This window comes from Rhinatrema bivittatum, chromosome 3, assembly GCF_901001135.1.
Source record: "Rhinatrema bivittatum chromosome 3, aRhiBiv1.1, whole genome shotgun sequence".
Taxonomy (NCBI): domain Eukaryota; kingdom Metazoa; phylum Chordata; class Amphibia; order Gymnophiona; family Rhinatrematidae; genus Rhinatrema; species Rhinatrema bivittatum.
The window spans coordinates 278,480,346-278,497,137 of record NC_042617.1 but is presented as its reverse complement, the minus strand read 5'-3'; the positions used below and the strand labels follow the sequence as shown (position 1 = coordinate 278,497,137).

Genomic DNA, 16,792 nt, shown 5'->3' with positions numbered 1-16,792 from the left:
ACTAATGAAACACGAGAGTTAGGACATCCCAACAGAGCGGTTCCACTAAAAGCAAACATAGTCCATGTGCCTATATGTAAAAAATCACCAAAGCTAATGATTTCCGAATTATCCCTAATAACTGAAAAGCAGGTTAACACAAACAAAAAAACACACTTTGAAATGTCTGATTGCCTATTTATTTATTTATTTAGAACTTTTTCTATACCAACTTTCGTGATACAAATCAAATCAAATCGGTTTACAAGGAACAGAGGCATTAACAAACGATAACCATAACCAGAAGGAGCAAAAATGCCAGAAGTCTAATGCCAGAAGGAGCTGAAATGCCAGAAGTCTAAAAAATAAGATGGGAGAGTTAGTGTATAACAGCAAATGATGAGATTGACATAATTGGCATCACAGAGACTTGGTGGAAGGAGGATAACCAATGGAACAGTGCTATATCAGGGTACAAATTATATCGCAATGATAGGGAGGATCAACTTGGTGGGGGTGTGGCACTTTATGTCCGGGAGGGTATAGAGTCCAACAGGATAAAGATCATACAAGAGACTAAATGCTCAGTAGAATATATATGGGTAGAAATCCCATGTGTGTTGGGTAAGAGTATAGTGATAGGAGTATACTACCATCCACCTGGACAAAATGGTCAGACAGATGATGAAATACTAAAAGAAATCAGGGAAGCAAACCAATTTGGCAGTGCAATAATAATGGGAGATTTCAATTACCACAGTACACTGGTGCAGGATAAATATTTAATCACCATCAATTTCTATGGTATACGTGACTTAAATTTTCAGAGCATCGAAGATATATATAATTCAAACAGGCAACTCCATGAATTCCAAATAATTCTTTAACTTGGTCCCCCGACACGGTCCCGTGTTTCGCTAGGCTGCGTCGGGGGGGAACCAGGGGTACATTCAAATCTCTGAAATGATACCCGGAGCGCCAATTTCAGAGCGCCGGAGCGCTCTGAAATTGGCGCCGGAGCGCTCTGAAATTTCAGAGCGCCGGAGCGCCAATTTCAGAGATTTGAATGTACCCCTGGTTCTCCCCCGACGCAGCCTAGCGAAACATGGGACTGTGTCGGGGGACCAAGTTAAAGAATTATTTGGAATTCATGGAGTTGCCTGTTTGAATTATATATATCTTCGATGCTCTGAAAATTTAAGTCAAGTATACCATAGAAATTGATGGTGATTAAATATTTATCCTGCACCAGTGTACTGTGATACTTGCTTATGTGCAAGGTTTTGCTTCTCTTCTCTCTGGACTAGATTTCAATTACCCCAATATTGACTGGGTAAATGTACCATCAGGACTTGCTAGAGACATAAAGTTCCTGGATGTAATAAATGACTGCTTCATGGAGCAATTGGTTCAGGAACCAACAAGAGAGGGAGCTTTTTTAGATTTAATTTTTAGTGGAACGCAGGATTTGGTGAGAGAGGTAACGGTGGTGGGGCCACTTGGCAACAGTGATCATAACATGATCATATTATGTTATGATCACTGTTGCCAAGATATCACCCTTATAACTTCGTTGTTTATTCTCCTAGGTAATGGTTATACTGTTTGCTTATTCTATCAGATAATTTGTTGAATTGTAAAGCGCCTTGCTGGGTTATTTTTATCTGTAAACTGAGGTGATGTGCCACACGTGCCGCGGTATATAAAAAAAACTATAAATAAATAAAAATAAATATTTAAACTAATAACTGGAAGGGGGACTAAGTAAATCTGCAGCTTTAACACTAAACTTTCAAAAGGGAAACTTTGATAAAATGAGGAAAATAGTTAGGAAAAAACTGAAAGGTGCAGCTGCAAAGGTTAAAAGTGTTCAACAGGCATGGACATTGTTTAAAAATACAATCCTAGAGGCGCAGTCCATATGTATTCCACACATTAAGAAAGGTGGAAGGAAGGCAAAATGATTACCGTCATGGTTAAAAGGTGAGGTGAAAGAAGCTATTTTAGCCAAAAAAAAAATCCTTAAAAAATTGGAAGAAGGATCCATCTGAAGAAAATAGTATAAAACATACGCATTGTCAAGTTAAATGTAAAACATTGATAAGACAGGCGAAGAGAGAATTTGAAATGAAGTTGGCCATACAGGCAAAACTCATAATAAAAACTTTTTAAAATATATCCGAAGCAAGAAACCTGTGAGGGAGTCAGTTGGACCATTAACCGAGGGGTTAAAGGGGCTCTTAGGGAAGATAAGGCCATTGCAGAAAGACTAAATGAATTATTTGCTTCTGTGTTTTCTAATGAGGCTGTTGGGGAGATACCAGTTCTGGAGATGGTTTTCAGGGGTGATGAGTCAGACGAATTGAATGAAATCACTGTGAACCTGGAAGATGTAGTAGGCCAGATTGACAAACTAAAGAGTAGCAAATCACCTGGACCGGATGGTATGCATCCTAGGGAACTAAAAAATGAAATTTCTGATCTATTAGTTAAAATTAGTAACCTATCATTAAAATCATCAATTGTACCTGAAGACTGGAGGGTAGCCAATGTAACACCAATATTTAAAAAAGGCTCCAGAGGCGATCCGGGTAACTATAGACCAGTGAGCCTGACTTCAGTGCTGGGAAAAATAGTGGAAATTATTCTCAAAATAGTGGAAAGTATTCTCAAAATCGTAGAGCATATAGAAAGTCATGGTTTAATGGAACACAGTCAAATGGATTTACCCAAGGGAAGTCTTGCCTAACAAATCTACTTCATTTTTTTGAAGGGGTTAATAAACATGTGGATAAAGGTGAACCGGTAGATGTAGTGTATTTGGATTTTCAGAAGGCGTTTGACAAAGTCCCTCATGAGAGGCTTCTAAGAAAACTAAAAAGTCATGGGATAGGAGGCGATGTCCTTTCGTGGATTACAAACTGGTAAAAAGACAGGAAACAGAGTAGGATTAAATGGTCAATTTTCTCAGTGGAAAAGGGTAAACAGTGGAGTCGATCAGGGATCTGTACTTTGACCGGTGCTTTTCAATATAGATATAAATGATCTGGAAAGGAATACAATGAGTGAGGTTATCAAATTTGTGGATGATACAAAATTATTCAGAGTAGTTAAATCACAAGCGGATTGTGATACATTACAGGAGGATCTTGCAAGACTGGAAGATTGGGCATCCAAATGGTAGATGAAATTTAATGTGGACAAGTGCAAGGTGTTGCATATAGGGAAAAATAACACTTGTTGTAGTTAGGAAAAAGATCTAGGCATCATAGTGGATAATACTTTAAAATCGTCGGCTCAGTGTGCTGCAGCAGTCAAAAAAGCAAACAGAATGTTAGGAATTATTAGGAAGGGAATGGTTAATAAAACGGAAAATGTCATAATGCCTCTATATCACTCCATGGTGAGACCGCACCTTGAATACTGTGTACAATTCTGGTCACCGCATCTCAAAAAAGATATAGTTGCGATGGAGAAGGTACAGAGAAAAGGGCAACCAAAATGATAAAGGGGATGGAACAACTCCCCTAGGAGAAAAGACTGAAGAGGTTAGGGCTGTTCAGCTTGGAGAAGAGACGGCTGAGGGGGGGATATGATAGAGGTCTTTAAGATCATGAGAGGTCTTGAACGAGTAGATGTGAATTGGTTATTTACACTTTTGAATAATAGAAGGACTAGGGGGCATTCCATGAAGTTAGCAAGTAGCACATTTAAGACTAATCGGAGAAAATTCTTTTTCACTCAACGTACAATAAAGCTGTGGAATTTGTTGCCAGAGGATGTGGTTAGTGCAGTTAGTGTAGCTGGGTTCAAAAAAGGTTTGGATAAGTTCTTGGAGAAGTCCATTAACTGCTATTAATCAAGTTTAGTTAGGGAATAGCCACTGCTATTAATTGCATCAGTAGCATGGGATCTTCTTGGTGTTTGGGGCACTTGCCAGGTTCTTGTGGCCTGGTTTGGCCTCTGTTGGAAACAGGATGCTGGGCTTGATGGACCCTTGGTCTGACCCAGCATGGCAATTTCTTATGTTCTTATGTACTATAGAAGAAGAAAACAGTCCTTTTTGGTTCAGACTAAACAGAATTCACCTGGTCCATGCACAGATTTCTGATGACAAACAGCACAACATGTTTTCTAAACAGCACTATTTTTGCTGCTCTGAGATATTCTGTTTTCACATGAGCTTGGATTACTTTGGGGATCTGTATTTACTACTTTTGCATGTATTCTAAACAAAATGTTCATGTTTATTTAAATTATTTTAAGGTTATATTAAGGTTGCTGTGATTTTTTTTTTAATTTAAGAGAGTTGACTTTCACAGTTTTGAGATTCTAAAACCTGCCTGGATGTTTTATGTTTTAAAAAAAAAAAATCAGGAAATATAATTATTTAACAAACTATCCCTCACCCCTTCCCCCCCCCCCCAAAAAAAAAACAAACCAACAACAAGAGGCCAGGAAAACCATTAATTAATGCAAGAAAGCAGAATAATTATTTCAGAAAAAAGCTAACCCAGCTCTGTGTACCTCTCCTTAAATATAATAACCACATCTGTGTCCCTCCCAAGAATATAGAGTCTAACTGAGCACTTTGGAAGGCTCTCCTTGTTCTGCTAATTAGGGTCAGGCAGGAATTAATGCAAAAGTGAGGTTCTCTTTCTGGGATCAGTGTAAAGGCTTCTGTGAAGCCACAGATGCAGGTTAAGAACCTGCAGCTTTGTGATGAAATTTTCTTCTGCCCTGCAACTGTTGATACCTTGTGGGGCAGTGAACCCCCAATACGGCACAGATTACAGGGGCTACCTTAGTCGGTGGCAGTACCACAGAGCCAGTCTCACAGACGGTCATGTCTTTCTCCTGGAGGGTGCTTTGTCAGTTTCCAGTGGTTTGTCCCAGACTAAGCAGGATGGCTCCCTGAGGAGAGCAGTTAGAACAGAGGTCATGTATGATGGTTCCCTGACGACAGCAGGATGGGAGAGCATTAAGAGACAGGCTATGCACAGTGGTACCCTGATGAAAAGCCAGATAGGAGGTTATGCGTGCTGTCTCCCTGATGTGAGACAGAGTGAAAGAAAGAGAGGCAAAAAATGAACTAGCAAGGGGGAAGGTGGATCCGGTTTCCCTTTCCTATCTGCACTTGACAATATTTCTCCTTTCAACTTTCCAGGCGGTTCCTCCCCCCTACTGAAGCTGCTTGTACGGACAAGACCCCCTTCCAGGTGGAAGAGCTCAATGTAAGCGAGACTGCCAGAAGTGCATAATACAGCCTGATTATTTTGCTGTACTGTTTTGTTGGTGGATGTGATGATTTAGTGACTGCCTGGGGCCTGCCCTCTGCTTTATTGGATCAGGAGGCTGCTGCATTGATCCAGCAAGATTATTATTAGCTCCTGGGGCTGGCAGGGTTTCATACAAGCTCCTGCATCAGGAAGGAATTAGCTCCTCTTAAGGAATAATTGAACATGAACTTTAACTGGTGGGGATGTTCCAGTTCCTCTACTGAATGATAAGGAAATTAAAATAAGTAGAGCCAGAGGAATAGACCGGTCCAATGAGAAGCACCTTCTGTTATGAGTGGGTGGTTAGTCCCTGGCGCATAAGGCTGTAGTACTGAGGAGGCAGCTTGGTAACCGTGGCTGTAGCGGCCGTGAATGCGGGACACGTAAAATCATAGTATGGGGGGAGGGTATGGCTCAGAGACAGTGAATGCGGGACCCATGAGGCTGTTGTACTGAAAAGGCATAGCTTGGGGGCAGTGAGTGTGGCACCCATGAGGCTATGGTAAAGGGGAGGGCTCTGCTTGGTTGCAGCAGTGAGTGTGGGAGCCACGAAACTGTAGTAGTAGTTGAGAATCATCACCCTGACCTGCAATTCCCGTCTTGCATTTGGATTGGAATGGTAAAACAAACAAAACAGGCAAAAAAAGAACAGCACAAAACCACTTTCCTGGACTGGGGGTCATACACAGTTTCCGACTAGGAGAACTAACTCTCTAGCCCATTAGCCCTCCCCAGGCAGCTTTGCAGGGTCAGAGGGCTGCATGCATGGTCTATGTGACTGCAGCTCCTGGAGCTGATGCATGAATCCAGCTCTCAGTTGGCTTTTATTGCACCGCACTTCTCCCAATGTAGTTAGCAATTTACCATGTTGCAAGAAAAAGTTGTAGCCCTTGTCTCCCACCCTGCTGAACAACTCCTGCATCTGGTTACCAGCCTTAAGGGAGTCAGAGTGAGTATGCGTGTGTAAAACCAGTTTCCTAGTGAGTAGCAGATGGACTCAGGACCAATGGGTATAGTGTACTCCTGATAGCAGTTGGAGATGGATCAGATTTCAATCTGACGTCAGCCCCTAGTACATATACCCCTGCAGGAAGTGCAGCTCTTCAGTATTTTCCGTCTCTATAGCAGCTAGGGACTACCTGCACGCTCTCACAGCGTTAGAGTAAATTTAACGGAGAAAACCCGAAACAAGAAGAAATCTTACCTCTACAGACAAGCCCCGCTCTCCTGCGGTGACACCCTCGGGTCCCTCCCCCAGTTGAGATTTCCCAAAGTGATTTCCGCGATCCCTCGGAGGTGAGCCTCGGTCCGGCGGCCGACCCTCGGCGGGGACCTAGCCCCCAATTTCGGGCGCGGCTGAGAGGCAGTGGGTGCAACCTCGAGCGCGGCGGTGAAGGTATTTCCCCTCTCCCCCCGCAGCCGGAGACCGCCCGGAACGAAACTGGGAAGCGCCGAGACAAGGTTAAGGTAGAAATCTTCTTTAAAGACTCCGGTCTCCGAAGCACGAGGAGTTGCACAGGTTGCCGGCCGGGACCAGTGCCACCGGGTTGCTCCACCCTAGCAGGGCTAGACCCTGGTCATATCCGAGGGTCCTCCCACGTGGAGACCCTCCGAGGTGGTTGCCATCTTGTCCGCGTGGTCGCTGTCGCCATTTGGCCCTCTTCGCCGCCCTGTCCGCCGCCTCGATCAGTGTGCACAAAGGGCGAGCCGGGCGCACAAATTACTTGTGCGCACATCATCGCACGCTAAGTACCGTGCGCACAAGTTACGCACGTAGCACGCGCTTACTGTGCCAGGCACAGATCTGCGACTTGTACGCACACCCAGCGTGCACGTCCTGAGCGCACACCCATTCCACGCGCGCATAGTCGACGCACCGGAGCGCATAACAGATTTTACACGCCTACATCCATGGCACCACCGGAAAGGAGCTCAAGGCTCAGGGCCTCTGCCCAGCATGCCACATCAGAGCCGCTCAACACAAAGAGGCCAACGCCCTGTGTATCCAGTGCGAGGAGGCCCTGGGGGATCCAGCCCAGGGCCAGCCCCATCCGGGACCGAGTGCTAATTCCTCAATAAGTACCCCGGACCTAGCAAATTCCAGCGGGCCCCCCAGGGACACAGCGCCTCCTAGCTTGGACCCAGCATCTATCTCCTGGGTGGAATTCTTCAAAGGCCTACACACCTTCGTTCATATGCAGACGGAGCCTCCGATAACACGGCCACAGCCTTCACCAGAGGACCTTTACGCCCCGGGCCCCCCTAGGCCCAGAGAAGTGAATCCACCGCCCAGAAGCCCCACCTACGGGGACACAGACAACTCGGAGGAGGAATCGGAGCCCCTGGAGGAGGGGGAACTCCCTCTGGGGACAGAGCCTCACCGGACCATGAGATGCTTCTTCACCAAGGATGAACTTCCAGACCTGGTCACCCACAGCCTGAAGGAGCTTGCTATCCCAGGCACAAGTGCCTCGGGGGAACCTAAGACGAATCCCCTGCTAGAGGAACTCCCGTCAGATCTCCTGCCATTTCCCTCTGTTACAAGCCATTCAACAGCTAATTGACCTGGAATAGATTGCTCCAGAGCCTACATTCAAAGGGGGACGGGCTATGGCAGCCATGTATCCTCTGGACCCGGCGGCCAAAGACCTTCTGACATGCCCAAAAGTGGATGCCATGGTCTGCACGGTCTCGAAGCGCACTACTATCCCAGTGGAGGGAGGTGCAGCACTCAAAGATGCTCAAGACAGACGTCTGGAATCCATCCTTAAACAGTCCTTTGACGTCGTCGCTATGTCTCTACAAATAGCGACCTGCTGCACCGTGGTGACACGTTCCTGCCTATCACAGACCAGGAACAACACTCCTGGGGAAGCCATGGAACCAGCAGTTTCATTCCTCTCGGATGCTGCTTCCAATCTGGTGCGCACCACAGCTAGAGTAGTGTCATCAGCTGTGGCAGCCAGGAGGCAACTCTGGCTCCGAAGCTGGTCGGCTGATGCTTCTTCCAAAACGAGACTCACAAGGATGCCCTTCAAGGGATCCCTCCTGTTTGGCAGCGAACTAGAGAAACTGGCTAACAAATGGGGCGTGTCCCCACTGCCGCGGCTACCAGAGGACAGGAATAAGAGAAACCAGCGATCCTTCCCCTGACCCTCCAGGGGCAGAGATTCACTGCGCTTCAATCCATACAGAAAAACTTATCAAGCGCTTCGCCCTACAGGCAGGAACCAGTCCTTTTGGAACAAGCACAACAAAAGGGGAACCAGCTCGGGTCCAGGCCCCAGCCGCACCCCACAATGAAAATCAGCTGACTCGTCCAAAGGAAGAAGCCATAGGGGGCAGACTTGCCCTATTCTACCAAAGATGGGTCGAGAGTACTTCGGACAAGTGGGTCCTAACCATCATTCGAGAGGGGTACTACCTGGATTTCCTATGAACCCCTCCAGACAAGTTCATGGAATCCCCCTGCCACGACCCCTCCAAGAGGGTGGCAGTGGAAGCTACACTGACCAGATTACTGGCCTTCGAGGCCATAACCCCCGTGCCTCCACAACAAATAAATACTGGGCATTATTCCATCTATTTGATCATCCCCAAGAAAGAGGGGATGTTCAGGCCCATCCTGGACCTCAAGTCGATCAACCGTCACCTGAGGATTCCCCACTTCTGCATGGAAACCCTGCGCTCTGTAATAAGGGCGATACAACCGGGAGAGTTCCTCACATCCCTGGATCTGTCGGAAGCCTACATACACATTCCGATCCATCAAGAACATCAGCGCTTCCTATGCTTCAAAATCCTGGACCGTCACTACCAGTTCCGGGCACTACCCTTCAGGTTAGCCACAGCACCCCGGACATTCACCAAGATCATAGTGGTGGTGGCAGCAACACTGAAGAAGGAAGGAATCCTCATACACCCTTACCTAGATGATTGGCTGATCAGGGCGAAATCCCCAGAGGAAAGTCACCAGGCAACCAACAGAGTCAAAACTCTACTGGAGAGCCTTGGATGGGTGGTCAACACAAACAAAAGCTGTCTGCACCCCTCACAGTCTCTGGAATACTTAGGAGTCCGATTCGACACCAAAGAAGACAAGGTCAGCCTCACACCGACGAGGAGATTAAAACTGATGAACCAGTTGCAAACCCTGCTGAGCGAACCCCGCCCCCAGCATGGGATTACCTACAAGTCCTCGGCCTCATGGCATCCACACTGGAGGTAGTGCCATGGGCACGAGCTCACATGAGACCCCAACAGCGCTCACTCCTATCGCGATGGAATCCACTGTCCCAGAACTACGCCGTACGTCTACAGCTTCCGGGCAGAGTTCGGACCCAACTATGATGGTGGCTACAAGACGGCCACCTGAGCCAGGGAACAAGACTATCCTCACCGACCTGGATCCTGCTCAACACGGACGCCAGCCTACGAGGATGGGGAGCATACTGCGAAGAGCTAACCGCCCAAGGGCAGTGGAACACAGAAGAGTCGGGATGGAACATCAATCGCCTAGAAGCTCGGGCAGTCAGACTAGCCTGCCTATGGTTTGGTCTCAGATTCCGAGACAAAGCGGTCAGAATAATGTTGGACAACGCCATGACAGTGGCCTACAAAAACCATCAGGGAGGAACCAGAAGCCAACAGGAGTCTCTGGAAATAGATCCCCTAATGTCGTGGGCAGAAGTGAATCTCCAGGAGATCTCGGCTGTCCACATCGCCGGGAAAGACAACATCATGGCGGATTACCTCAGCAGAGAAAGTCTAGACCCAGGGAATGGAAGCTGTCGGCCGCAGCGTTCAAACTGATAGTGACCCGTTGGGGAACACCAACCATGGACCTTCTGGCAAATCGGTCCAACGCCCAAGTACCCGGTTACTTCAGCCGCAGGTGGGAACCTCAGTCCCAGGGGATCGATACCCTGGTACAGACCTGGCCACAGGAGACCACCCTGTGATTGCGCCTATTGATTGCGCCTATTAGGGGCCACGGCCTTCCCGCCGTGGCCCCTAATAGGCGCAATCATTCACAAGATAGAACTACACAGGGGACCAGTACTTCTGGTGGCCCCGGACTGGCCAAGAAGACCGTGGTACGCAGACATGCGAAGACTACTGCCACTACCTCCACACAGAGACCTGCTCCAACAAGGGCCGATCCTCCACGAGGATCCAGCTCGATTCTCTCTTACGGTCTGGCCATTGAGAGGGCTCGCCTGAGAGAGAGCGGATACTCGGGGGCTGTAATCGACACCCTACTCCGAGCACGCAAGTTCTCCACATCTCTAACATACATAAGGATTTGGAGAGTATTTGAAGCCTGGTGAGAGGACCACGACATCATACCACGCTCAGTCAAAATTCCTGCTGTCTTGGAATTCCTACAGAACGGCCTACAGAAAGGATTGTCTCTCAACTCCATCAAGGTACAAGTGGCCGCATTGTCATGCTACGGCCCCAAGAGCGAGGGTGACAGCATAGCCTCTCACCCGGATGTTTCACGCTTCCTGAAAGGAGTCAAGCACATCTGCCCACCCCTAAAGTGGTCAGTACCTCTTTTTGGAACCTCAACCTGGTCCTGGATTTCTTAGCAGGAGCCTCTTTCAGACCTCTCCATGGCCTGTCTCTCCGACTATTAACTTTGAAGACAGCATTCCTGCTGGCAGTTTGTTCAGCCCGTCGTATATCCAAACTACAAGCACTGTCCTGCCATAAGCCGTTCCTCAGGCTTCACCCCGGGAACCATCCAGCTACACACGGTCCCCTCGTTCCTCCCCAAAGTAGTGTCTCACTTCCATATCAACCAAACCATCTCGCTACCGTCACCGGATGAACATAAGAATTCGGAAGAGGCTCGAAGTCTACGTCACCTCAATATCGGCAGACTACTATCCAGATGCCTGGAAATGTCGGAACCCGTACGAAAAACGAACCACCTATTCGTCCTTCACAGCGGGAAGAGGCAAGGGGAAGCGGCCTTGCAAGCAACCATAGCCCGCTGGATCAAAGAAGTCATCAAGGCGGCCTATGTAGAAGCAGGCAAGCCGTGGCCTCTACAATGCAGTGTCCTGGGCAGAAACCAAGATGCTGTCACCTGCCGAGATCTGCAGGGCGGGGACATGGTCCTCCATCCACACCTTCTCCAGGTTTTATCGCCTGGATGTTCAGGCTCGGGAGGACACAGCATTCGTAAGGGCAGTATTAAGTGGGTCACGGGCAGCCTCCCACCCGGTTTGGGAGTAGCTCTTATACATCCCATTGGTCCTGAGTCCATCTGCTACACGCTAGGAATTGGAGAGATTACTTACCTGATAATTTCGTTTTCCTTAGTGTAGACAGATGGACTCAGCATCCTACCCATGGCTGCCGTTACTCATGGAATTCTCGGGGGACATCCCCGGGAGCGAGTGATTCACGGGTAAGCCATGCTTTTCTTCAGCTAGGTCACCCATCCTACCAGGTGTCGACGTTTCTTGGTTGAGGGCACTGGCCGTCTCCAGCTATAGCCAATTCAACCAGTCCAAGTTAATCAAGTTATTCAAGTTATGAAGTTATTTCAAGTTATTAAAGTTAGTCAGTCACACATATATCCATAATGCTTTTCGAGGAGAATACTGAAGAGCTGCGCTTCCTGCAGGGGTATATGTACTAGGGCTGACGACAGATTGAAATCTGATCCGTCTCCAACTGCTATCAGGAGTACACTATACCCATTGGTCCTGAGTCCATCTGTCTACACTAAGGAAAACAAAATTATCAGGTAAGTAATTTCTCCATTATCTAGTTCTGCTTATCCAATCACTTAGTCTCCCTACCTTCTGGAGAAAAATCTTTTTTTTTTTTTCTTCAGGTTGGTCCTATTCAGGGCAAGCAGGACTAAAACAGGCAGTCACTGGAGAATAGAAGGAGGGGGGCTGAAAGTGCTGCCAAATGATCCAGTTCTCAGAGGGAGTTTTAAGATAGATCCAGCTTTTCCATTTCACAGTCTCATTGCATTCTGGGACCTAGCAGTGGCTGATATTAAATGGGAGAAGCAGGGACTACAAATCCCAGAATGCAATGGGGCATACATTCAGAAAACCAGGACTAGCTTTAAATCTCCCCCCCCCCCCCCCCCCCCCCCACGCAAGAGCTGGATCACTTGGTAGTTCTTCTGGAGCTGTGCTGTAATGAAATAACTATTCCCTCGCATCCCATTATGAAATCTCTCCTGCGCTTACAAATAAGGAAGAGAGCTGAGGAATAGACTAGGGCAGGGGTCAGGAACCTTTTTGGCTGAGAGAGCCATAAACGCCACATATTTTAAAATGTAATTCCATGAGAGCCATACAATATGTTTAAAACTAAATACAAGTAAATGTGTGCATTTTATGTAAGATCACACTTTTAAAGTACAATAAGTCTCTGAAAATATTACACCAGGCCTTAAGACACCAATACATCTCCTATTAGGAAAACGGACCAAGTCAGGCTGCTATAGAGTCCTACACAGAAACTACACGCCAGCAGAAAACCTCACCTGAATCACGTGCTGTCCCTCACCTAACATAGAATAAAGAGACCAAAACGCATAACAAGAAGCATGCAGACAAAAACTGAATTGGAAACTGCAACAAGCCAGAGTCTCTGTATGCAGTGTAACAAAGGAAAAAAGAAACATCACACATCCTTATAAAACAAATCAAGAAATATAAAATCATCAGCAGTAAAACTGTACTAACAAAAAGAACATATTTCGAAACAGCTGATGAGTGGAATATCCAATAATTAAAAACTCATATAAAACATTTCCAGATACCAACAAAATATTTCAAAATAGCAGACACAAAGATCCAGTAATGAAAAATAATAAGGATACAAAATTTTTTTTGCTCTGCATACCTGGGAACGTTTGATATCCAGGTGTCCTGAGATTGTTCTGAATTAGCAGGAGGTGGGGTGGTTTGCTTGGAACTTTCTCCTCTCTCAGTCACATACCAGCGCTCTCTCTCACACTGGCTCTCAATGACACACCTATACACACATGCTCTCAGTCACTCACATATACAAATGTTTTTTCTCTCTCACTTATATAGGCTCTTAATTACACATTTACACACATGCTGTCTATCTTTTCACGCTTACACACACACAGGCTTTCAATCACATAAATACATGCTGTCTTTTTCTCTCACACACAGACTCTCATTCACATGCTTACAAACATGTCCTCTCTTTCTCTCATTTACACACAGGCTCTCAGTCACATACTCACATGCTCCCTCACCTAAATCAGCTCTCAATCACACAGACACACATGGTCTCTCTCTCTCATTTAAACACAGGCTCTCAATCACATACTCACATGCTCCATCACCTAAACCAGCTGTCAATCAGACACAGACACACATGATCTCTCTCTTACTTATACACACAGGCTCTTAATCATACATACACATGATCTCTCTCACACACAAAGGATCTCAATCATACACACATACTCTTTCAAACAAACAGGTTTTCAATTACAAACTTACACATACAGGTTCCCAATGGTAAACTTACATTCATGCTCTCTCTCTCACAGGCAGGATCTCAATCACAGACATACTCTCTTTCACATATACAGGCTCTCAATCATTCACATACATGCAATCTCTCACTCACACACACAGGATCTCAAACACACATGCTTGCTCGCTCATTCACTCTCTCTCTCCCCCTTCCCCCCCCCCCCCCCGGGAACTCGCGGCAGCAGCAGCCACCTCCCAACGCTCACCTCCTTCATTTTCAGCCCTCGCGGAGGCGAAGGCGGAGTCCCATCGGCCGCGGTTGAAGATTTTCATTTTCCTCCGAGCCGCGCTGCAGTCTTCTTCCCGCGCAGGCACCCGATGCTCTCCACTTCCTCTTCCGGGCCGCGGGAAGAAGAGAGCACGCCGGTGCTCTCTTCTTCCCGCGGCCCGGAAGAGGAAGTGGAGAGCATCGGGTGCCTGCGCGGGAAGACCCGCGCAGGCACCCGATGACTCCAGCGCTGGCACCCGGCTGACACCCGATGACTCCCGCGCAGGCACCCGGATGACTCCAGTCGGCGTGCTCTCTTCTCCTCCCCCCCGCGGCCCGGAAGAGGAAGTGGTGAGCATCGGGTGCCTGCACGGAAGAAGAGACCACGCTAGTGTGGTCTCTTCTTCCCGCGCAGGCACCCGATGCTCTCCACTTCCTCTTCCGGGCCGCGGGGGGAGGGGAGGAGAAGAGAGCACGCCGGTGCCGCTGACTCCAGCTGTCCTGCCGCGTTCCGCCCGGGCTGACAGCATTTTAAGCCCGGGCGGCGGAGGACCGGGGAGCAGCTGGGTCAGCGGGGAACCGCGAAGTATGGCGACACGTGTCTGCGAGCCAGATGCAGCCCTCAAAAGAGCCATATCTGGCTCGCGAGCCATGGGTTCCCGACCCCTGGACTAGGGGATTATCACTATCATAGGACTGAGCTCCTATTTCACACTTTAAATTCTTGGCTATTCAGTATCAAAACTAAATAGTAAATGCTGAATTGGCTGGGTACAGGTGCATTTGTATCGAGCTTGGCGAAAACTAGATTCTGGCACACAAAAGAGAGAGACGTTCTCCTGGAGCCAGAAGACTCTTAAGAGTGTTTTGGTTTGCCATTGCACAGCCCTGGCACTAAAATGCATGCACGTATTTTATTTTTTTTTTTTCCCCTTGGACGCTTTTTCCTTTGCTCACAGCTGCAAGTGGGCCATAAACATTAAACATTCAAAAAGGTTCCGTTCTCTGCAACCGCAAAGTGGCTTCATTGCCATTAAATATTTAGGCAAAAGTTCCTGAACACCACCAAGACCCCTTTTAATAATCCAACTCGCACACCAGCGAGGGTTACTGGGTGGAAGCTGCTGGGAAAGCAAACCCTTCTTCCGGGGATGGGGGGGGGGGGGGTGTCTCTGCCCGTCAAGGAAGAATGAGTAGCAGAAGCAGCTGGTGCGCGCACGCTGACCTTCTCATAGACACAATGAGCAGATACGGACACTCTTACAGGGAGGCACCCGCTTAAGCCACCCCTCCCAGGCAGAGCCCCGGGTCTTCCATCAGGTGAACTAGGCAAGTCGCCTAGAGTGCCAGGGTTGAGGGAGCGGCAAAAACCCTGTAGCGGGGCCGCCCCCCCCCCATGGCCCACAGACCAGGACAATGCCTCTGATCCCCCAGCATGGTGTCCCTAAAGTGCCTCTGGCCCCCTGCAGTGGTGAGCAGCTGATCACGCGGGCAGCGCATTTCCAGCCTGCCACCTTGGGTCCAAAAACTGCTGGGGCAGGCCCTGCAGGTTGCACCCTGAACGGTGTCCCTGCTCCTTGCCATGGGTGGAGTTTGAGGGGTAGTTGTGGGGGGAGAGGGGAGGGGAATTCCCCCCCCCCCCCCCACCCAACTTAAAAAGCAGCCTACACTGCCAGCATGGCCTTTCCGTAGAAGTCAAGTTGTTTTGTTTTTTTTCTTGTTGAGGCACAGTATTTGTTTTTTGTTTTCTTAATCTCCCTGACCATAGGGTCCAACCGGAAGAGACATCACCGATGCTGGGGGAGTTAGATCCGCCAAGCTTCTTGTGTTGGAGGCAGAGCTCAGAGTAGGTAGGAAGCGTAGGGAGAGGGCGGGGACGGGGCTAGGGCTGAGGCCGAAGGAAAAATCAAAAAGCCTGCTGTTGGGTCTGGGGGGAAGAAAGAGAGAGCAAGACCTGCTGAGGGGGGAAAAAGAGGTGGGGAGGGCTGCCGGGGCTGGGAATTTGCTAAAGAGAGAGAGGGCTGCTGGGTGTTGGAGGGGTGAGGAACAGAGGATTTTCGGGGGAGGGGGGGGGGGGAGAAAGGCTGAGGGGGAAGAGGGGGGCTGCTGGGACTGGAGGTGGGGAACGAGTTTGTTGGGGCTGGTGAGGGAGATGTGGTGGCTGTGGGGGGGAGCTGAAATTAAGGGATGGAAAAGGGGGTGCTGTGCCAAAACCACCACTGGTACACATAGGTATGTAGTGAGGGGAGAAATGTAAGGCTGAAAGTTTAACTGGGGGGTCTGACACCCTCGAATCGGCTGAGCTCACTGTCATGCTTGCGTAGAGACACGTACACAGAAGCACACGGCTCTCACACTAAAGGCCTTATTCTGAAAAGGTATTTATTTTCTCTCCTCGGTCTATGGGAGAAAACTCCTCAGATTGTAGTTGAAATCCTTTTTATTGTCAGTGTGCTAGAAAGACTAGGGGACACTCCATGAAGTTAGCATGGGGCACATTTAAAACTAATCGGAGAAAGTTCTTTTTTACTCAACGCACAATTAAACTCTGGAATTTGTTGCCAGAGAATGTGGTTCGTGCAGTTAGTATAGCTGTGTTTAAAAAAGGATTGGATAAGTTCTTGGAGGAGAAGTCCATTACCTGCTATTAAGTTCACTTAGAGAACAGACACTGCCATTAGCAATGGTAACATGGAATAGACTTAGTTTTTGGGTACTTGCCAGGTTCTTATGGCCTGGATTGGCCACTGTTGGACACAGGATGCTGGGCT

General features: G+C 48.1%; 1 protein-coding gene across 3 annotated transcripts in view; it reads left to right on the top strand.

Moving 5' to 3' along the window:
* DGKA (diacylglycerol kinase alpha) overlaps positions 1-16,792 on the top strand; it is a 221,483-nt gene that overhangs the window by 79,617 nt on the left and 125,074 nt on the right. For all 3 annotated transcript variants that reach the window (XM_029594769.1, XM_029594770.1, XM_029594771.1), the window contains exon 2: positions 5,147-5,213. In XM_029594769.1, the coding sequence (XP_029450629.1) occupies positions 5,147-5,213 (67 nt within the window). The remainder of the gene's footprint in view (positions 1-5,146; positions 5,214-16,792) is intronic.